This window comes from Vipera ursinii (assembly GCF_947247035.1).
Source record: "Vipera ursinii genome assembly, chromosome: 1".
Taxonomy (NCBI): Eukaryota; Metazoa; Chordata; class Lepidosauria; order Squamata; family Viperidae; genus Vipera; species Vipera ursinii.
This window is the reverse complement of record NC_139512.1, coordinates 56,542,669-56,566,458: the sequence shown is the minus strand read 5'-3', so window position 1 is coordinate 56,566,458 and position 23,790 is coordinate 56,542,669. Positions and strand designations below refer to the sequence as shown.

General features: G+C 36.3%; 1 protein-coding gene across 1 annotated transcript in view; it reads left to right on the top strand.

The window, feature by feature from the left end:
• Positions 1-23,790, top strand: part of AKAP6 (A-kinase anchoring protein 6) — a gene marked incomplete at its 5' end in the record, with an annotated part of 248,277 nt that overhangs the window by 221,484 nt on the left and 3,003 nt on the right. Inside the window, one exon of the mRNA XM_083352382.1 lies at positions 15,824-19,187. Coding sequence (XP_083208508.1) covers positions 15,824-19,144 — 3,321 coding nt within the window. The 3' untranslated portion in view covers positions 19,145-19,187. The remainder of the gene's footprint in view (positions 1-15,823; positions 19,188-23,790) is intronic.

Below are 23,790 nucleotides of genomic sequence, written 5' to 3'. Positions count from 1 at the left end.
AGACAGGCAACTGCTTGGAGGTACTGCAGTACCTCTAAATAAGTGTATATGTGTTAATTAAATGTGAACGCTGCTTCTGCAGCAGGAGTGAAGTAGTCTTGTGTCTTTATTTGGACAGGAATCGATTAGGAAGTGAGGTAGAAGGAGTGTAGAAGCACTACTTTATCTTTGTATCAGGACTGGACAGAACTTCACAAGCTCCACACTGCTTTGTTCCGTCTTTGCCTGGGGAAACCTGGCCTTGTTTGTTGGACTGAATTATCTTTTACCTAGTAGGGAATGCAACTTGTTTCCTGCCAAGACATGGCAGCTATTAAAAATTCTTTCCAGGTTTGATTTGGAGCGCAGATGATATTTTTGTTTTGTGGAGACTTGTAGCTGCAAACATATGCACCATACAAAAATGTGGGCCTTCGTATGTAAGCATTATTCCAGTGATGAAAGAGTTCTTAGAATCCAAATGTTCTGGTTGGAATTGAATTTCGTTAGCTTCTGCTGCATTTGCTTTCTCCCAATTCCAAGCTGGCATTTTACAGCATTTCCTTTCATTCAGTTCCTATGTAGTCATTTCTTGGGTTGATCCCAAAATTGCTTTCTCTGCTTTGTCTACTTCCTTGAGCTTGATGCTGTGCCAGTCTTGGCAAATGAATAGTTTCCCTGGGAAACTGTGTCTGTATGTGTGTTTTAATTGAGGGTGTCCAAAATATACTGTAATATATAAAACAAAGCGGATGTGTTTGCATCTCTGATGGCATCTTACTTGATATTAGTAAGAGTCACTGATATGGAAAAAAGATTACTTGGATTATTACATCATGCAATATGTAAGGTCAGGAGTTATTTCCATCTTTTCTTTAAAGTGCTGTTCTAACATTTTTCTTTGTCAATTTTTTTTACCAATGGTATCTACTAAGAGCCTTGGTGGAGCAGTGGGCTAATGCCTCCCTAAGTAACACCAGCTGCCTGCAATTAGTGCAGGTTCGCATCCCACCAGGCTCAAGGTTGACTCAGCCTTCCATCCTTCCGAGGTAGGTAAAATGAGGACCCAGATTGTTGGGGGCAATAAGCTGCCTTTGTAATAATGCCACTGGGGGGGGGCGAAAGCCCTAATAAGCAGGCATATACATAGAATGAAGGCTATTGCTAAGCACATTTGATTTGTGCTTAGATTGTAAGCCGCCCTGAGTCTTCGGAGAAGGGCAGGATATAAATGGGATTAAAATAATAAAAAAAAAAATACTGGCATTCTATTATTACTACTCAAAGAGATTTAACTGAGTGTTTAATTTCTCTGTTTAATTTCAGTATTATTTCTTTCTTCTTCTCCTCCTTCCCTGCTCCCCCAAAGAGGAAATAATAAGTAAAGGAACTGCAGGTTGGGACTATTAGCTGGCTGTCCAAAATTTCTTTTCTGGATGAAAAGCACATGGTGATCAAAAGCAATTGTTATTTTCTTTTCCCTGTGAATCCCGAATTTGCTTAACACCACCAGTGTTTTCATATTTTGTAGAAAGAAGGGTTTTATATTTTAGTTTAACTTTTCCAAATTTGCATTAATGCATGATCCTTCTTTCCCCTTCTTTTTAATATGCAACTGTTTTAAAGATAATATATCCCTCCACACTGTCATTTTTGTAATGGTGCATGCCAATTTCTCAACATTCAAAATGTGTCCCCGAACAACAGCTACAAAATCCCTTTAGTTTACACCTCTGGGTGTAAGAACAGCACGGATTACTGGGCCCTTCTTAACATTCCCAAAGAAGGTAAAATTCACAAGCAACACTACATTAATTCGATGCATCCAGTTGCCTAATTGCTAATCCACTATTCTTCCCTTTAGTTGCAAGCTCTTTCCTTCTCTAATGGCTGTGAAATATGTTATGTGTGCGTATGTGATTCATAAGAATTTCTAAACTACTCTTCCTCTGAGGAAGCCATTCCATTGTGTTGAATTAAACTCTCTGAATTCTAAGCCATCCTGACCAATTTATCTGAGTTGCATTCAGCATCTATGAAAAGCAGCATTTTGAATAGAATGCTCTAAATTTTGGATAGTAAACGAGCTATGAAGTAAATTAGGGAATCTTTTTCCTAGAATAAACTATTTTGTTTTAATATTGTGTTTGCATATGTGTCTCTGTGTACTTGTTTGTGTTTTATAGCTGTTCCATACAGTATTTTATATTCCGACAAAAACGTTTAAATACTATATCAATTGTCAAAGTGACATTTTAAAATTCCTTTAACTGAAGGTAACTGAAAGCTAATGTTTTCCCAGCTGAAACTTGGAAATATTTAAACTGCTCCTAATAAACACATGTAAATATGAAATATTTTGTATTTTTATACTCTGACTTTGGGGGGGAGAAAATGTCAATAGAACAAGAGGCCCTCACACTTATTTTTCTTGCTTTCTACCTCATCTTTTTCCAAAGGACAGTTTATTCATTCGACCCTTATATGCTATCTCTTTTTTTCATTTCCTGAGGAAAATGAAAACATAGAAGGCTTAACCAGGGGTTGCTTTGATGCTTCTTTTGTCTCTTGCTCAGGAGAAAAATAGACAGTGTGAGGTATTCACCACTGAGTTTAAGCTACCCATTCAGTAGCCAGATCTTGCTCTGAATCCATTCTTTCTAGAGGTATCCTTTATACACTGCATCATACATTCCTGTCCTGACTTTCCAGGCAGCAAGCCGTGTGGGCTGGATACACATATTTTACTAAGCCAAAATGATTGCTTTTCATTTAACATGTGCATTCTGATATCACGTGAATAAATGCATGTGATGATCTGTGGCTTCATATATTATGTGAAGCCAGCAATTGTTGTTTGTTTCATAAACCATAGTTAAACAAGCAAGGCATAATGCGATAGATAAATCCACTCCATAGACTTACTTCTGAATGAGTTTGCATAAGATTGCTTATTAAATATATTTTAAAATATAAAAACACATTTTATTTATTTAATCACTCGCTCCCGACATAAAGCTGAGAAAGAATTAAAAAGGAAAAAAATCCTGCAAAATAAACAAGTTATTATTCTCATTGATTTAAATTTATTGGGCACCAACTCCAGTGGATTTTTGAAAGGATTTTTGTCCTTTCCTATTTTTTGATTTCACTGACCTAGACTTCAAATTTATCTCAGATAAAACCTTATTTTTTTTTCTCTTGCAGTCTAGAAGTTACTAATTCCCAATAGAGGCAGAGAAATTCTGAAGCAGTATTATCAGTTTGGAATAGCCTGACAGCCTGTTTCTGATTCTGTATAATATTCCTGACTCATATTATTCATGTGGTTTTGAGAAGCACTTCCATTCCATCATGCAAATTTTTATCTACCGCCAAACATTTCTGTAAGTACACTGTTCTGTGTGTCCAGCATAATTCCCATGTGCGTTGGCTTTGAAAGTATGCTGTACATCCAGCCACATAATTGAAAATAATAAGGCCACAATAAATGGGATGGCCTTAGGGTATAACACCCAAGGGATTCAATTGGTGTCGCTCTGCATCAGTGTCCATGCATCATGGTAATTGAGGTAACATAACCAATTACCACATTTTAATTAGAGTTGTAAGAACTTGGAGAAATCTGCAGTAGTGAGACAGCTTATTTTTTTTTAAAAAAAAACACAACACTACCAAGCATTTTCATTCCAGAAGCCTTTTCTCTTGGTTGCTTATTCTTAGGAGTCAAAGAGGCTGCTGAAAGTGCTATTTGAGAAAGGTTGGGAAAAATCCCAGATTCTTTATAATGAATGAAAAGCAAACCTAGAAAACAAAATGTGTTAAAATGATGCATTGCTGCTAAGCCGATATCCTCATCCACTTCTCCTTTTGTGCTTTTTGGGAAAAGAACACAGGCCTTGGTAAAGTTGGTCCTAATGGTGTCCCTATTCTTTCCTTTTCCCTTAAGAAAAAGCAAAACAAATATGCGGTCTGATGGTCATTAGAGTCTACCTAAGAGATAAATGGAAGAGCCATCGTTTTGTTATTTGTACAACTTGTCACTTACTATGGACAATCCTAATTAAATGACTTAATGGCAAATTAGGTAATTATTTTGAAGAGAAGGAACAAAAAAATGTATAAAACTTTTGAAAAAGTTTTTGTAGACTTATGCAAAACTTAGGACAAAAAAACCCCAATGAGCATTCTCTACAAATAATCTCCACCTATTATATTCCAGTAATACCAAGGGTTTAACCTGACTACTGTTGCACTAATTGCACAGACTGTAGTAAAAAATATTTTGGAAGAATTGTGTAATCTGTTATTGCAGGAGAGAGCAGAGCAACCTCTCATGTAATTGTGGACTGCTCACTGTCATGGTTGTTTGAGGGTCGAAGTATAATACAAGGGCTCTGGAATTCACTCCCTTTTCTCCTTGCCTGGCAAGCAATAATCTCCATCAGTAGTAGTTGCTCATCCTGAGAATGTACACAAACATATGCAATCCTCTAATGAGTCACATAGTTGGAGGACTGCATATGTGTGTGTACTTTCTTGTCCTGGTATTAGATTCATTACGAACAGAAAAACACCCTTGCTAGATCAGGTCAAAGAAGTACATCATGGCATTCTGAAGTATCCCTGTTCTTGAAACACCTATTTATTTGGCTTTAATTGCAGTTTTATTACAAATGGTTTATTCTATAACTGTTCTTTTCAGAATGAGTCAAATCAAACTTTATGGAAATACTGGACTTTTTTGGATCAGTCAATGTCTCTCAATCTAACCTACCTTACAGGGTTGATATGGAGGGAATAAAATGAAGAAAACACACATACACACACACACACACACACCCTACGCTGCCTCAAACTGTTTACTCAAAAGTTTCTCACACTGAATTAATTAAACTGATTCGCAGCTATATACTGAATTATACAGGCCATATAATAGTCCCGGAGTCATATATTTGGTCTGAAATTTGATTAAGTAAATATGTCTGATCCTGATACAAAATGTTATCAAGTAGGTCTTGTTTTGTATTTTTCTCAGTGCTTTTATTAATTCACTATACACTGAAGCATAAACTAAAATAAATTAATAAATAAGTGGTACTTAATTTTTTTTTATCAACTAGTTTCGTTCTGACATCCTCCAGGTATCCTAAGACTGCATGTTACAACATTTCTAGTACCAATGAGTATGAGCAGACATGCGTGAGCTTTAAAAGTACAATAATAAATATCCTTTCAGATCTTCCCACAAAATTAACAGAAATGTATAAACGATCTGGGCTGATGAGAGCTTCTGTATGGCTCCTGATTTAATCTTAGAGGGTTATTTCAGGTAAATGCCTGTACAAAGCTATGAACAAACACCAAGAGTGTCAATTTTCTCATATATATTTTTCTGCCCAATAATTTTCTTTTGTGGATGTTAATGTATTCCTAAAAGGCACATACATGTTTCTACATATATTGCACAGAAAAATGTCACTCATGAGAACGGTAAATTGAGAGATAGATAGAATTTTAATTTTCTTTATCTATATAGCATTTCTGTCATAACAGGAGCTCTAATCCATATTCAGGTCTCTGTGTTTAGTGTGCAGTAATATGTAAATTACCTAGCCAGCTGCATTAAGCACTGTTTGTTTATTCTATTTCTTTTGGCACTGCATGCACCTGAACCTCTGCCAAAAAGGGGGAAAAAAAGCCTGCTTCAGGGAACACCATTCTGGATAAAGTAGTTTAGAAGAGGAACACACACAATAAATACATCTGCTCTGTATGAAGACAACAGAATCAAACTTAACTTTCTGTTTCTGGAGAGATTAGTCTTCGCAAGGGGAAAAAAATGGTATATTTTGTTATAACGAAGATAGTGAATTTCTCTTTTTCAGAAGTTTGGTTTGCCCTGGCGTGGTGAACAAAGATGCTGCACTGAGAACTTGTGATATTTTACTGTTGGCAATTTTTGACCACGATGAAAAGGAGGAACATGGGAAGCTTAAGGGCAATCGTTTCAGTGTGGTACATTCGTTCCTCATAATGGGTGGCGTTTGAAATGCATTTGGATTAGGACAGCTGTGGAGTTTAGGTATTAAAAATGGCATTAATGATGCATCAGAGCTATCTGCTTAGGCTGGCAGTCCTTCTTTCTGTGTTTCAGTCTTCCAGTCTGACACTTCCTCTTTTATCCAGCCAGCTAATTTCCCTTCTTTTGTGAAGAGTAACTGTTTTCACACTACTGCTTACTCGGCAAGCCTCCTCATTGTTGCATGGTTAATTATCTGTTTGAGCTTCACCTTCTCAAGTTAAGAGAAAAAGACTTGGGCCTCCCAATGGCTCTAATGAAAGCTCAGCTTTATAAAAGTACTGTGTGAATAAATGCAGTGTCTGATCGAGCAACATAATAAATGAGTTCCTAAAGTTTATAGAGCTATTCCCTCTGTAGGAGGTTCGCTCAGCTGTGTAGAAAGACCCTGGAGTTTTGTGTCTGAAAAAGTCAATTTTGGAAAAGAGATCCAAACTTGATCAGTGGTTGCAACCTAGGAGCTTAGACTGAACAAATACTGTATGTGCACTTAATACACTTCTTGAATAATGTTATGGAATACTGTGTCATAGTATCATTTATATCAGTTACAAAAAATCATGTTGGTTGTTGGTTTACTTATTTTGCAATACTTTTAGCCTACTCCACATATGATGAGGAAGGATATAAATATTTTACAGTGTTGTAACGTTTTTTTCACCTTAATGGTTTATTATGCCCTAATCTGTGTAGTCTGTGAAAGAAAGCTTATTCTACAATAATTATGTTGAGATTTTAAGAGGCCACAAGATTCTTTGTTAGCTTTGCTGCAAAAGGCTAGCATATTTGGGAATCAGTATCAATCTTTCTCTGCCAGCCACTGGTGCCAGAGTTGCTGCAGTCTTTGGGCTTTATGTTTAGCTAATGTTTGGGTGGATTTTTTTTATTTCCATAATAAAATTTTTGGTATCCAACCATTCTTTTTTTTATTTATTTAAAAAGTTTTACAATACATTTTGACTTTAATCCCACCCCTATCTAGCCCTCCCTATCCCTCTCCCCCATTCCCTCCTCCCCCCCCGACTTCCCAGAGCTAAATACAGGGTATAAAATCAAAAAACAAACATAAGCACCCCTATGTTATCAACAATAAACTATTAATTCTATCTCCCTCTAGCTCATATAAAATGAATACAAACAATACAAACAATATTAATATTACAAATAAAGTAAAAAAGAAAAAGAGAAAACAGAAAAAGAGCTTTACTCAGAATAGTTTTTCTTAATCCCAGTCCTTATTCATATTAATTTCAAAAAAAAAAAGAAAAAAAATTTCACCTACTATTTGCATTCTCCCACCTTTCTCTAATTTCTAAACAAATTCTCAATTACGCGCCAAAAGCGCCTATCTCTGTTAACCTTAATAATCTCCAACCAAACTAAACTATGATCAAAAATAGTTCTTGCATGTATCACGCCAAATGTCTTGCAGTTCCAAATCATCCTTGAGTTCAAGTAAAAAGAATAAAAAAAGGTTTAGGCAGTCTCTAAGACAACTTGTTGTTAATTGGGAGCTTGCGTACCCATTCTCAGTTCAACACATACTTTTAGTCCATAACCCTAATATACTTTTCTAGCAAGCAAATAACATCAATCTTAAATTGTGTTAAATATTAAAAAAACAAAAAACTTTATTTCTCCTCTATGATAAATTTAATCCATTGAGATTCTAATTTAAAAATTTAATCACCAATCTTGACACCCCAAAGCTTTTGGAGCACGTCTGTCATAACCCCCATAACTTCTTTGGACCATGCCCCGTCCACAGCTTCACTGTAAGTACGCTTTGGAGATTCCATAACTTTCTGCTGGTCTTGCTCTTGCTCTCGTCTCGCTCTTCTTAGGGCGGCACGCGTCATCCTCTGGCCTCCTGCAACAACCGATGAGACTGTAACTTGATCCCCTCCAACACCATTGTCCTCTATCTGTCTATCTGCAACATCTTGAAGCTTTCCCTCGCCGTATCCCTTTACAGCTTCCAAAAATGATAGGGGGGTTGCTTTTAACACATTACTATAAAAATCACGTGCCTGGGCCACAGTAACCAGACGATGTCTTTTACCTTTGTGCGTCACCACCAGTCCAACTGGAATCTCCCATCTAAACTTAATATCACATTTCTTAAGTTCCTGTACTAGAAATGCAAAATCTTTCCTTCTCCTTAAAATCTTCGGAGGAATCTCTTTTAAAACCAAGACTTCTTGCTCAGCCACTACCAATTTAGTATCATAGGCAGCTTGAATGACTTCATCTCTAATTACTCTCTTTGTAAAATAGACCACCACATCTCTGGGTAACTTCCTCTGTCTTGCAATCCATGAATTTACACGAAAAATTTTGTCCATATTTCCCTCAATTTCAGATGCTGGCTGGCCCAGTACCCCTTCCAGAGCCTCAGAAATCAGCTGCTTTAAATCTTCTTTACAATTCTCCTTTAAACCCCTGATTCTAATAGCATACTGCATCTGATGATACTGAACAAGGCTCAATTCTCCGTCCATTTTATCCCTTATATCTTCATTTTCTAATACCTTTGCTTCTAATATAGAGTTCTTTTGACTGAGATCCTCCACTTTTACATCCAGCTGTTGCACACATTCAGCTACAGATTCAATCATAGACAACATGTCCACCCTCATTGCTCTAAACTTCTCTTCCATCTTCTTCTCCAATTTCTCCATTTTCTCCTCCAGCTTTTTCAACTTTTCATCCATCATGTCAGACATCAATTGTGAATGCTTTCCAAGAGCATCTTGTAAATCCTTAAGCGTCAATGCCGGAGGAGGTGCAGGAGGAAGCAAAGCTTGCAATGAGGTCTGTTGCACCAGGGAAGACCCCGCACTCCGAAGAGCTTTAGAAGTTTTAGCCGCCATCTTCCCCCACTTTCACTTATTGTGCACTTTCACTTTAAAGCTATAAAATCCATTGAGCTAGAGAGTAAAGATAAGAGTCTACATCACCTTGACCTCCTGTACTGCTCTGCCTGCATCTTGATAATCAAAAGTATTTCCTTTTGGCAGGGGTGGTTGCTAACGCCTAGCTCTGCTCCATAAATCACGGAGCAGAGACGCTGCGCAGCTCGGAGCAACCCAGGCTTCGGGGGGGCTCAATCCTTCAGCCGCCCAAACTCTCAGCTCAGGCGGCCCCGGAGAGCTCAACCCCTACCTGGGCCTCACCCCTCCTCTTCTCCCGAGGAGGGGGCTTCAAATCCATCTAAACAGCTGATCGGCGCTGTTTACGATGGAAAAACACAGCTGCGGAGCGGGCAGCCCAAAAATGGCTGTCTTCAGCGTTGCGTCGCCACCGGAAGTCCCGGTATCCAACCATTCTTATGATTAAAATTACTATGCCATTTTGGAAAGGATTTCCACCACTTTGCTTGCAAAGGATAGCATGTTCTGAAATGCACTAATTTTCTTCTGTCAGTAATCTCCGCTCCTAACTTTTAAGGTGTTATATAGTTCAGTGTATCTCAACCTTTCTAACTTGGTGGATCGGTGGAGATGGTGGCTGGGGGGGGGTAGAGGATGGTTTTGTACACGTGTTTGCACCACTTTCACAAATGAAGCTGCACATGCTCTCACACATGCACACATACACACACCCATTCCCCAACGCTTCCGCGGCCTGGTTATAGTTCCACACCTGCACACCTAGAGCAATTGCAAAGGGGATGGCAATTTTAAAAAGTACAGCCTTTTTCTACAAACTTGAAATAAACAAGGAGCTGTGCAGAGATATAAAGAAACTGGATGGGCCTTCAAGATTATAATCTAATTAAGATTAACAAGGAAAAAAGAAAGTGGGGGAGAACTGTGATAGTGACTTCTGAATCTCAGTTTAATCACAGTTTGCTTGTGGGTTTAAAACAGGGCACAGGGCACCCATAATAAAAAAGAAGATATGAATTTGAACAAATATATTTGAATGCACTCCATTTATCTGAACAGAATGAATATTCAAATACATTGTAGTTCTTCACATTCTGGCACCAATCATGTACAAATAATGTTAAAAATGCAACTTAAACTGGATCATGACATTGCTGCTAATGTTATGATGATGACCAGATAGATCTAATAGCCAAAATCCTGTTTTCTAAACAGAATAGACACAAAAATGCTTGCTGTTTTTATAATCTTACGAATGTTTCACTAAACCAATATTAGAATTTGCATCAGAGTATTGTAGCAATGTATATCTATGTCTTTACTTTACATCTATCTATACCATGGCTGGCTGGGGAATTCTGGGAGTTGAAGTCCACATGTCTTAAAGTTGCCAAGGTTGCATACCCTTGATCTATACCTTTAATTTGTAAGCATAATAACATTTCAAAGGAACTTTCTAGGGGCCCCAGAATGTTTGATAAAACTAGTAGGTTAAATAAATAGTACAAGTACATTCAAGAGAGTAAATTGATTATTTTTTTTGTGCCAGTCTTTACTTTTTAAAAATGTTTCTTTCATTGCTTTCATTGGGTCCAAAAAATGTCAGTTCCAGAGACGTGTGTATATGTCCCAACAATCCCCTTTTCAGTATGTTCCAGCCAAACTATTTTGGCACGAGGCAAAAAAGAAAAAAGAAAAAAACACTGACAGTTCATTCCATCCCTGGCCAAAAAAGTTACAATACTAGCAAATAAAACAATTATTTACTGTCCTTCCACAACACTCTAAATTAGCTACATAGCTACAGATAGACGCACTTGTGCACACACACTAAATACATACCATAAATTTCCCACAAATATGTAAATATGTGCTTGATATGAAGAAAACATACATTTTTTGCTGAAACAAAGCATTCATTACACTCAAAGCACTGTTGAATTCAAAATTATAGTCCAGTCAGTACATATGAGCACACAGAGAGATATATAAACAAAAATACATACACACACATACACATATACCTGTCATGTAACTCTTTGACAAATAGTTAATTCTAGAGTAATATAAGCTATTCTCAATAAAATTTACTGGATGATGTTATCAGGACAAACATATCCTCTACCTATGCAATTTGACATGTAAGTCAGTGATTGTCATTTCAATTGGTTTACACTGAAATAAATGAAAATTTAACCAGTGTTTCTTATGGAAATTCTTTGCTGGAATTGGACTATTAATGTGCTTGAGAAACAGTAGTGGCTTACACTGACATACCATCTCACTTTGTGGGATTGTTATTATTATTTTGTAAATATCTGTTCTAAGTGAAAGATATTTTAAACAGTGCATTCAGAGATTTTCTTTAGAAACTTTTTGTGGATTTTTGTGTTATCCTATCTATAATGTTTGCAATGAACTTTTTAAAATGGTAAAATAAGTCTTTAATATGATCTTGGATACAAAGATTATGGATAGTTAGCAACAAAGGTTTTTTTTAATCTGGCAGATGTAGCTGTATGTAATTTACAGATAAAACTAAACTAGATTGACCAATGACGTAGTATAAACATTTCTTGACACAAATTTTTATTGTTCTATGACAAAATTTTATAAAACATTTTTTTATTTATAAAAAGGTAGCTTTTTTTAAAAAATGGGAGAAATTATATTTCTCTATCACATCCCATAGACATGATGGTTATTTCTACTCTTTTTAAAAAAAGAACCTGAGTTTTAAATTGTTTTTTCTTTCAGAATAAACAGAGTTGCTAATTAATATCCACTTTAACTATAATTGTTCTAGGGATAGAATAATTACCTTTTCCTCTCAAAAGCCATAATAAAACATAATTGTTGTTTTACATATTAGTACAATATTGTATTTTGAATGAAGCCGATGATCACTGGCTGTAACACAGGAGGTTCCAAGTAAACATTAATGAATGAGGCAGAAGTGGATCTGAAAATATGATCATTTTTATCCAAGTAAATGCACAGCATACTAACAGTTTTTCAAATGCAAAATTCTTGTGGTAAGGAAATTCCTTCTCTGTGTTTGTGTTTTAATCTAATTTTGTGGAGGGCTATTACTGAACCTCTGTAAGGAACAACATTATTCTTATGATTGCACTGCACAACATATCAAATCACAACTAACTAACTTTCAGCTTAGGTTAGCCTATACGCTTAGCTTATGATTGAATTGGACATTCAAACTCATTATTATTTATTTAGTACATGATGAGAACGTGACAGAAGAAAAGTAAACATATATAGAATATTCAAACTCATAAAACTGCATTAATGGAGAAAGGCATGTGGTGCATAGGCTTTGCTTTTGTAAATTGTCTTGTTTATAACAGTACTGTATGTTAGAATGATATTGCAGATCTTTTCTGCCAAGGCACAAGCCTTATATATCTGACATCATAACTGTTTCTCTATAGGAGAAACAATTCTTCTCTCATGCAGAGAAGAAGCATTAACACTGTCATGTGCTAAGCTGTTATTTGTTGACATATCAAATCCAAGGCTCAATGCCACTCCATCTGGAAATTTACACTTTGCACGCTCATTAAGGTGATAATATGTTTTGTATCAAACAACGTTCCTGCGACTATTGAAAAACTGGTCCAGCAAGTCATTTAGCATGACATGAGAAAATTGAAGTTCTCTCACTATCAGCCATCAAGAGAACCAATTGCCTACTAAAATTATTCCTTTTAAAAAATTCCCTTCATTTTGGGTTGTTCCTGTAAACTTTTGCATCAAAAAGGAAAATCAATTTAGAATTTATTAGAATAGTGATATTAAGTCATTAAAAATAGAAACAATATACATTAAAGGATCCATTCAATTAAATAAATGAAGCAACTGTAATGTAATTAAAATGATTACTCAAAGTACAAAGCAATTGACTAAAAATATAAAAATAAATCAGAATCAATTGAAACATGACTCCCCCCCAAAATTAGTTCAAACTATGGAACAGTATAGTACATTCCAATTTTTGTTTAAATATTATCCAAAGGAAGATTTTAAAAAGTCAAGGGGGTGACTACCCTATGGTTCCAATTATATGGTTTGGATGCCCTGCTGAATTAAAAAATTCCCCAGTTGCCCAAAATATTGTGTCTACCACTGTAATTAGAAACAAAATTCTTTGATAATATAACATTATAACAGAGCAATGTGGAATATAAATAATATTGTAGTAATTCTACAACAATAAATATATTTAAATAATAGCAATCTCAGCATTGTTTATTAGTTTTATAAATCCCAATATGTTCTACTAAAATCTGAATTCTTGCATAATCAAATAGGATACTACAATCAAAAAGAAATGTCAGGAACTACCTCTGCTTCTTCACTTTAAAGTAGTATCCCAAAGTAAACAGGACATTGTGTTTTATTTTGTATCAACTATTTCCATAAGAGCTGAAGAAAAAAAAAACCCCCAGTTAAAACCATCTTTGGTTCAAAACATGGCTTCATGCAATGTTTTAGTCCAAAGTTAGTCCAGTTCAGCTTCATTCAGTCAGGTGTTATTGTTTATGTATTTGACTCCTTATTCACAGCATGAGCTTTCTTCAGGCTTCATTCAACACACATTTCAGGAGGCCCTGCCAATTCTATGTACTTCATTTACAGCAGACATGTCAAACACAAGGCCCAGGGGCTGGATCCGGCCCGCGAAGTGGTTTCATGTGGCCCGCGAAGCCATCCTGGAAACAGTGAGGGAACAGCCCCCACTGCCTTGGCCCTGGCCCAGAGACCCTCCTTCTGCCAGAGACCCTCAGATCTGTCCCACTCCTGCCCAGGCCCCCATAGGCACCCTTGATGAGAACGATGTAGAGCTGGCCACGCCCACCCAGTAGGCCATACGCACTCTAGCCACGCCCACCCAGTAGGCCAAACCCACCCTGGCCATACCCACCCGGTCCCCTGAGGGCAACCGCAATGCTGATGCGGCCCTCAATGAAATTGAGTTTGACACCCCTGATTTACAGTATCAAGAAGTGACTAAATCAACATATTTAAGATGCTATAAAAGCAGTCCTGCAGTCCAAACTTCACACCCTACCTTTGGCCCCCTTTAATAGTTTGCTTGATCCTGTGAAAGCAAATGAAACGCTAACATGGGTTACAACAAAATTGTGTTACTGAGACTGGATCTTTTTATTTCTCTATTAAAATTTTACATAGTTTAAATGAGGTAAGAGACAAAAATGTTTTATATTAAGTGGATTTACATTTAAGATAAGTGAGTTAAAGTTACATCATTGTGGGACTTGCATTGTTGAATTTGTACAACAGGCAAAATAAATAAAGCTGGCAACAGTTGATTTACAGTCCAAATGTTATCCTTCCAATCAAAGAAAAAATATTTCATATTTGAGAAGAGACTGAGTAATAATTCACAAACTCTATGGAATTTACAGATGGCTATTTAAACTGTATGTAAGTTACATGGGACATATAATTTTGAATAAAGGAGAAGTTCCAGTGATATCTTTTTAGAGCTAACTATGGAGCTTTTAGGTAGAAGATTTAAAATCTTGAAATCCTTTACCAATTTTTTACATCCAGGTGCCTTCCAGATGTGTTGGACAACAATCAGGGATGTATCGTTCTTTCCATATTCAGTCTGCAGTAATACTGTACTTTTATTTCCTTTATATATTTTGTGTGAATCATGTATTATTCTTTGCCTTGATGTATCCATTTTTTGAAATATATTTTTAAATGAAATTTGAGCTGAGAAATATTTAAGTCCTTGTGGATTTTGTGAATGACATATTGTATTTTGCCAGAGCTTTTATTACTTGAAAAGAAATTTGTCAGATAAATATGACACTTCTAGCTACACCCTCCCACCCTACCATTCCTACAGTTAATGACTATGTTAACTGGGAATTATGGAAATCCAACTCTACTGAAGCACATAGTTTGCCCTCTATTTGTATATATTTAAGATAGTTCTTTTATTTCAGTAATAGCATGATGGACTAAAAGTTGAGGAATGAGAATGAGAAATGCATCCTTATTCCAATCTCCAGCATACCATTTTGATTATAAAGTCATAAAAGGAGTATAGGTGAAGTTTCTAGCTTTATTTAATTATTGTAGTATACAATTTGCTTTTTGTTCACAGATGAGTATACTTCTAAAATATTAGAAAAAGATATGTGTGATTAAATGTTGGACAAATGTGCATTGGAAGACAACTTTTTAAAATCTTGCATCATCATTCAGCAGAACGTAAAATCTACACTTGATGGACTGTAATGGGGACTTGATATAGTTCTTTCACTATGAATAAAGCATATTGAATGTACATCGTCTAGCTGATGGGATATCAGCAACAGTATATTGACTTGAAAGATATAAAATAGCTTGAGAACACTTGGAGTAAATCTGGGCTTTAGTTGGGCTTGTGGCATACTGACTGAAATATGCCACCATGTTTTTCACCATTAGTGGGGAATACTGCATGTGATATAAGTGTCGCTGAACTGTTTTCCATACGCATCATGAGCCCAAATCTTTCTTGATCTACTAAGTTGTTGGTACAGATATTGTTCAGAGAGATTTTAAAGAGAGCCACTTATCTCCCTGAGATATCTGCAAAATGTAAGAGTACCATGCCCAAAAGCAATAATTGTGTGTTTAAGCCAATATTAGTTTGATGAGTGTAAATTTCATTCTAATGATGATCAGCTAGGAGGTGATAAAGAAGAAAATATTATATATATATATACATACACACACACACATACACACTTCATATATTCCAGTTATGATGTTAAATTTATGAATTAAAACTCTGCTTTAACTAATAATTCTGTTGTTCTTTTTTAAACAGGACTCCCTGAATGTTATTGATCCTGGTTTAATGGAGCTAAATAGCACAAGTGAAGATGCTCTAGAATGGGATGAAACAGATATAAGTAATAAGTTAATTAGTATTAATGAAGAATTTACTGAACCTGAACTAAAACAAGATGACACAAAGCTGAATTCTTCACCTGAAATATCTGGTAATGGTAATTCAAAAGAAGAAGGAGCCCTTAGCATTCATGGAGACAATCTCAGTGATCCAAGAATGACATCTTCTTCAGGCCCAAAGGTCTACCAAGTATACAGCCTCCATGATGTTGAATTATCCAGAAAAAATCATATATCTCTTATGAAAAACACAACCAAAAGCTCAAGTCTTACACCTTCAACTATTGCAAACAAAGACATAAATAAAGATTCTTCTTTATCATCTACAAAATATTTGCCAGAATTAATGGGTAGCACCACATTGGCAAAACCTCAGAATTATATGTATCATAGTGGAAACATTACCAGGCATTCTGAAAGTCAGAATAAAGTAATCAATGAAAGAAAGCCAAAAGCTATCAGCAACTCTGAAATCCAATTGTTTCCTGATACTGATGGAATACAAGATAAATTTATGACTAATATTTCAGATTCTGACTTAGGGAATATAGTTGATGTGATAAAACAAAATTTTAAGCAGAAAGATGAAGAAAGCCTTGATAACTTCACAACATCTGAACCAAAGTTTAGTAACAAAACAAAAAATGTGGTCAATGGTACCCATCATGATTCTATGAGTGCAGAAGAATTACAAGGAAAACACAATGCTTTTACATTTTATGACTACTCATATCTTCAAGATTCAAAATTAAAGCTACCACAGATGATAAAGCAACCACAGTTAGAAAAAACACACAAGCAGGGCAATTTGCTTCATGGCTTTTATTTTGATAAAGTTCCCTTTATATCTGGAAATCAGCCTGGGGAGTTAAAATCCTGTACAGAAAAGCTTGCTTTACCAACTGACTGGAATGATGCCAATCCTAAACACACTGAGATTGTGGAAGATTTAAAGAAACTATGTGACACAACAAATGGCAAAGCGTTTTCAACTCTGTCTCATAGCTCTTCTTTAGATTCCCTTTGTTTGACAAGTGAATTGTTGGGCTTAACTGTTTTTAGAAGTGGAGATGGCCTTAATCGTAGCACTTCCTTAGAGAGTTTGGTAAATCCTTACAAGAGCAATGAAGACCTTTTTAGTCATAATGGGTCTAGTGATCTAAGCGGAAGTAGTGATTCTGTTGGAGAACTCAGTAAAAGGACGTTAGATCTTTTGAATCGTTTAGAAAATATCCAAAGTCCTTTAGATCAAAAAATAAAGCGGAGCATCTCTGATATCACCCTCCAGAGCACTTCTCAAAGAATGCCCTTGACTGGCCAGGTATCACTGGATATTGCCTCCTCAATCAATGAAGACTCACCTGCTTCTCTTACTGAGTTAAGCAGCAGTGATGACCTGTCTCTCTGCTCTGAAGACATTATAATGCCCAGGAACAAAGTGCTAGATTCAAATGCATCATTCAGAAAGCACCTCAGTCAATCTGTGGCTGATGAGAGTGATATCAATGTTAGCATGATTGTTAATGTTTCCTGCACCTCTGCTTGCACTGATGATGAAGATGATAGTGATTTGTTATCAAGTTCTACTCTCACCTTGACTGAGGAAGAGCTCGGCATGAAAGATGACGATGATGATTCCAGCATTGCAACTGATGAGGATATTTATGAAGACTGCAATTTAATTTCAGGACTTGACTACATTAAGAATGAACTCCACACTTGGATTAGACCTAAATTATGTCTGACAAAGGAGAAGAGAAGACATCATGTGGATGATGACATTTGGGGCTATAAGGAGTTAAGAGATGAGGAGACTTTGAAACCAAAGGATTCATTGAACATTGAACAATTTTTGAGTGATTCCGTATGTAAGCTTTCACAAAATAATGGCAACAGTAAGAATTTATTGGAGAATCGTACATCAGAGACAAAAAGACAAGCACAAAACGAAGGTATTCAGCTTTTGCAAGATCGCTTAGTAGATGATATGGAGAATGGAAATGTTGCCATTACTCAAGAAAGTCTAAATGGACAATGTATTTCAACATCTGCTATAACTGTTAGTACATTAGATGGGAAAGAGAGTGAAAACGAAGATTGTATCTGTGAATCATTTACTGATAGTTCAAAAGATTCTCATATTAACAGTAAGGAAGCTGTTCAGCTACCAAATATAACCAGCCCTCAAAAAGAGTATCAAAATCATATTCAGTATGCTGGCCAGTGTATTAAAAATCTTCTCACAGAATGTGACTCAGATATCAAAGAAGACAGTACACCAGGTACAGCGTTATTAACATTGCCTCCAAGTTATCAACAAAGTAAAACAGGAATTAGTGAGCATGTTAGTGATTGCTATGCATGTTTAAAATCAAATGAAACAGAAAAAAACACATCAGCTAGCAGTCATGATTCATGCTGCAACTGTGAATCAGTTGCTTTTGATAAAAGAAACGGGGAAGATTGCTCAGTGCATAATTTTGTGATGGAGATAATTGACATGGCTTCCACAGCCTTGAAGAACAAATCACAGCCTGAAAGTGAACCAGCTGTTCCGCATTCATTAGCCCAGATCAAAGAAAAGGTTCTAGAACATTCTCACAGGCCAATCCAACTTAGAAAGGGGGATTTTTATTCTTACCTTTCACTCTCTTCTCATGATAGTGACTGTGGGGAAGTGACTAAATACGTTGAAGAAAGGAGCAGTACTCCTGTTCCGCTGGACTTTGCAGAAAACATTGAATGCTTTTTTGAAGCCTGTCCTGAGGAAGAACGAGTTGAACAGCAGATGCACATTGCTCCTAATGAAGCTGAGGTACCTTTGGTCAAGTACAAGGACTTGGATTTAATAGATGAACCCCAAACATCCACCTATTGTAATGACTTTTCTTTCTTATCTAAGGAGAAGGGTACAAATCCTCCAGGCACTTTTAGCAAAACAGTATCAGAGAACATAAAAAATTATCCTGATGAATCTTTCAATCAAGAGATCTCTAACAAAGGTCCAGTCTTGAATTCTTTTCCAAACAATTCTATGGAAAACCATCCAGATCAGTCCTTTGGCACTGCAAAATCTGAAGATTTTGTCACCTCGCCAAAGACCTTAGTTAAAGCCACTCAGTTAAAACCTGATCACTCAAAAGGCAAAGAAGTTATGCTCCCAAACCCAAAAACTCTTGTATGTGAAGAAGAACTCCTGCCTCTTTACAAAGAAAGGCACATAAATACAAAGAGATAGAATGTAACTCTCCCTGGACACATAGATGTTATTTCATGAGCAGGTATGTACTGAAATCTTGATGACTGAATATTATTAGTGACATGACCATATAATTAAACAAATGGTAATATTGCTTAGGACTGTTTCAGTAGATAATAACAGTGTGTCTTTTGAATTTATTTTCACAATAACAAAATAATATTTAAGCTTACCTTTTACAGGTAGTCAGTGACCATCCATAGTTACTGGGGAAAAATGGACTCATACTAAGTCCTCAAAACTGCAACCACTGTAACTTCCCCATGGTCACATCATCAAAATTTGAATGCTTGGCAACTGGCTCACTTTTATGATTGATGTAGCATCTTGCAATCACATTCTTCTGCCCTGCACAAACTGCCTTCATTTCAACTCCCTCCTTCTCTGCCTTTTGGCCACCCTGCAGAGCACAACCATGATGAAGAGGCCACTGTCTTCATCCTTCACTGCTCTCCAGCGTTGCCCCCAGCTGACATTTGTCATCACCTTTGTCTCACCTCTGCTGGAGTCACCTCTGCCTCCATATCCACCATTATTTTTTTCAGTTGAGTGCATCCCTGTTTCCTTTTGCTGCTCTTTGATTGTGATAAAAATTTGATTGGGGGGAGGGAGTTGAAGTGGATGCAAGATGCACAGAGCAGGGGAAGAGTGAGGTCCTCACCTAATGACTGTATGGTCTTGGTGACTGCAACCTGGACTGCTTGTAGCTCCCTTTCCAATTCTAATTAGTTCATTTAGAAAACATTTGTGTTTTGTTTCTTGAAATATAATACTTAACCTTAGAGAAAATTCAGAATCAATGCTATATTACTTGCACTGGAGGAGAAAAAAGATATTGAACCATTATTTATATATGTCACTTGCTGTTTCCTATTAAATGTAGCAGTGCTGAGTTTACCATATTTAAAGTATTTTGAGCCCTAACCTGTGATACCCCATCTCATGTGCTAAAATCTCAATCCTAACTATGGCCTAAAGCAATATACGTAACATAAATGAAGTCAACGTTAAAATTAATATTATTTGCCCTTGTCCATGTAAGGACTATAGGCATCAATTCCATAATCTTTACACCATTGCTTTAAATCTCACATTTTTTTTCTGATAAGCATGCTTATCATGTCTTTTCAAATTTACATTTGAGCTAGATGGTGGCAAATAATTGAAGAAAACTGGTATTACCAGTGTAGACTACATTTCTGTGCTATGCTTTGGTTTATTGCACTGTCTAGTCAATGTCAGCTTTAACAACTTATTGGCTCTATACAAGTTCTCAGTGGACACTTCCCCCCCCAACCACCTCCTGTGAAATCAATATGTTCCTTTTCCCCCCAAGAAAACCAGAAAACTGAATGTGAAGTCCTGGAATTAAGAAACATGGCAGTTATTACCGAAACCAGTTCACCTTTACAAACCAATATGAATAGTTTATTGGAATGTGCATTAGCAAAAGGAGGAAACTGATACAGCTCTTATTTTCAGGACAATATACCGGAAATTACATATTTTCTACAGTTACAATGATGTGTTCTAATTCAGAAGTGGGCAATCTACCTCCTTCAGCCTCCACTTCAAAAGCTTTGTGAAGAATTCACTTAGGTTTCTGGCAAGAATAATCTGGCTTTCTCAGACAACTTGTTCTGAGAGTAGAAAAAAAGAAAGGGAAAGAAAAAAAAGAGTGCTAGAAAAGAGAGTGAAAAAGGAAGTGCCATGAAGAGACAGAAAGCAAGCAAAACCTGCACACTTCCCTGCATCTTGCATAGCCCAAGAGAGTACAATTCGTGACTGATTTTCCACCCTTGCCTGGGCTCAATATTCACCTATTAGTGATTGTGCACCAACTGTCACTGCCTACCCAAGCTTCCCTTTCACTAAAGGCAGAAACTTAGTGCATACAAAGCTATATACATACTGAGGTGCCTTCTAAAATGTCAATTAATGAAGGTGTAATATAATTCAGCAAGGATATTGCTGTGGAGTCTTCACATAAGAAGTACCCTAACTCAGAAATCCACAGCTCCTCAAGTCAACAAGAAGACCCCAGGCTCTGTAAGCTACCCACCAGATTCTTGAAATCCCTCCTCCCTACTGTGAGGGCTTACTTGATACTTTAACTTCATTTCTCATGCTATGGGAAATGAATTAGAAGCAATCTATCCTAATTTGTTAACTTATTCAAATAACAGTTATTATACTTAACTATGCTAAAGATTATCTTTTTGGTGGCAGATTGTTTATTTTTTGATGAGCCTAATTACTGATTTTCCAAAGGTAATTTACATTTATTACTAATACATCTTTTAAAATGTGACAGATAAATGTTGTTCCCATAAGTGTATTATGAAAAAAGTTACTATTTAAAAACACATTATTTAATTTGAAAGATAAATGGCAAACACCATTATTTTTTTTCTTGGAGCACCTGTGCTGTAAGCTCATTAAAATGTGTGATTTCATGTGAAGCTGAGATACTTAAGAGAAAAATTATCTATGGTATATGTATACCCTAAAAATAAACCCAGTACGCAAAGGTGACAGTATGCATATTTACCAACGTAGTTCAACTAATTTAATGTGATTTCTGCTCCAGCTGCAAGCCAGAATAAAGCTGTTGTGAGCAAATATATTTCCCTGCTGAATACCATATACTGAAGCTGTAATCTCACTCTTTTATATGGATGGTAAAAAATTGACCATTAAGGGACAGCAGCTTTAAAAAATTCTATATAAGTGATAATTCTGCTGTTTTATCCAGACTGCTGCTAACTTTATAACTGTACAGATATGTTTCCTCAAAGGTTGAGAGGTTTTGTTTTCCATGGAGGCAAGATTTATCAAGAAAATTTATCATGGCACTTTCTTTTCCTGTCAATATGGTCCATAGCCTTTACCTCCTATACTTTTTTCTTTGAGGCACACATGAAGTTATACCAGATCCAATTATTTTTTACGCAGTCCACTATTTTCTATTCTGATTTGCAGAGACTGTCTAATCATGTGTCAGACAGAGGTTTTCCCTACCATCTGTCGTCTAATTCTTCCACGAGGTGATGCCAAGTCATTCACATCAAATCATCTTTATTAGTGTAATTGATTGATCCAAACATAAGAATATAACAGGGCAAAAGAAACAACAAGAGGTGCCATCTATGCAGGAAAACTTTGAACTTTTTCCAACTGGCGAGACATCTCATTCATCTAGCCAAGGTTAGGCCTACTTCAGTGTTCTTGTTATCAGCAATCTTTTAAGATAAATTCCATATCTCCTTTTTTTGGTATTGCTCATTCTGCTATATTTGAGGTGTTCACATCATCCTATTTTTTTTTACTATTAGACCATGTAGATTTATTTCTTTTCTATTGACACTATTGCATTGCAGATACAAGAGTTATACTTAGTGTGACCAAACTTTGTGCTTTAGTTTATAAAGTCAGCCAAATGATCTTTCTGGGATTGGTTAGTGATGAATATTTAAGACCCTAAGCTTTAACTGGATCTTGCCAGCATACTAGCCTTACTACTACTAGTAATTATTATTACTATTATTGTTTGCACAGTCAACCTGATGCTTAGAGTGGATTTGGCATTTTTGTCCACCTATCAAATTCTTTTCAAGGATCTAGGCTAGGTAGATATTTAATAATATTAAAGGTACTGTCACGATGAAAGCTGTTCCAAGTAAAGTTGCCTTTTGCAATTGACTGATGGATGATTTTGTCAATGCTGATGGTGCTCAAGTGGTGTTCCAGATGTTTTGGGATTGCACCCAAGACACTTATTACTATTGGTACAATCTTTGCTTTCTTTTTCTGTAATCATTTTACTTTTATTTGCAGGTCTTTGTATTTTGTGATTTTTCTCCAGCTCTTTCACTTCTATTCTGCTGTCTTTCAAGTACTGCAATGTTCACTATGTAGATTTTTTTTTAACTTTCTTATTGACAAATGATAAGTCTGGGGTGTTATGTGACAAGTTCTTATCTGTTTGAATTCTTAAGTGCCAGAACACTTTAGTTTCTTCATTTTCTATTATTTTGTCTATTTTCAACCAGTTCTTGCTTGCAAGCAAACAGCATTTCTTGCAGATATTCTAATGCACCATTGTTGCTATTTTGTCATGCCATTGTTTGTAGTCAGTCTGTCCACTGTTTCTTCAGTTTCTTTGCAGAGAGCATTTGTTGCCTGTTGCTGTCTTCTCAGTTCTAGCTTTGTATGCATTTGTTCTTAAGGTGTGTTCTTGTGTCTTTCTTCAACTTTCTTGCTGGCCTGCTCCCCCCCCAATGTATTGGTCATATAGTACTTTGCTTTGTTGGGTCTCTTTTTTATTCTTCATTTAGTCATATAGGCCAGTTTGGTCTCTCCGGTATTTAGTAAGCCTTCAGTGCATCTTCTTCACTGTCCTTCAGATATTCTTGAAATGATTTTTCTTCTTCTTCAACTGTCTGGTGTACTTTCAACATTCCATGCCCACCTATTTTCCTTTGTAAGTATAGTCTGTCAAGATGGCTGTGAGGATGAAGCACATGATTCATTGTCTGTGGAGATTCTCAATCATTCAGGTCATTTTTTTAAAAAATCCATTTATATCCCGCCCTTCTCCGAAGACTCAGGGCGGCTTACAAGCT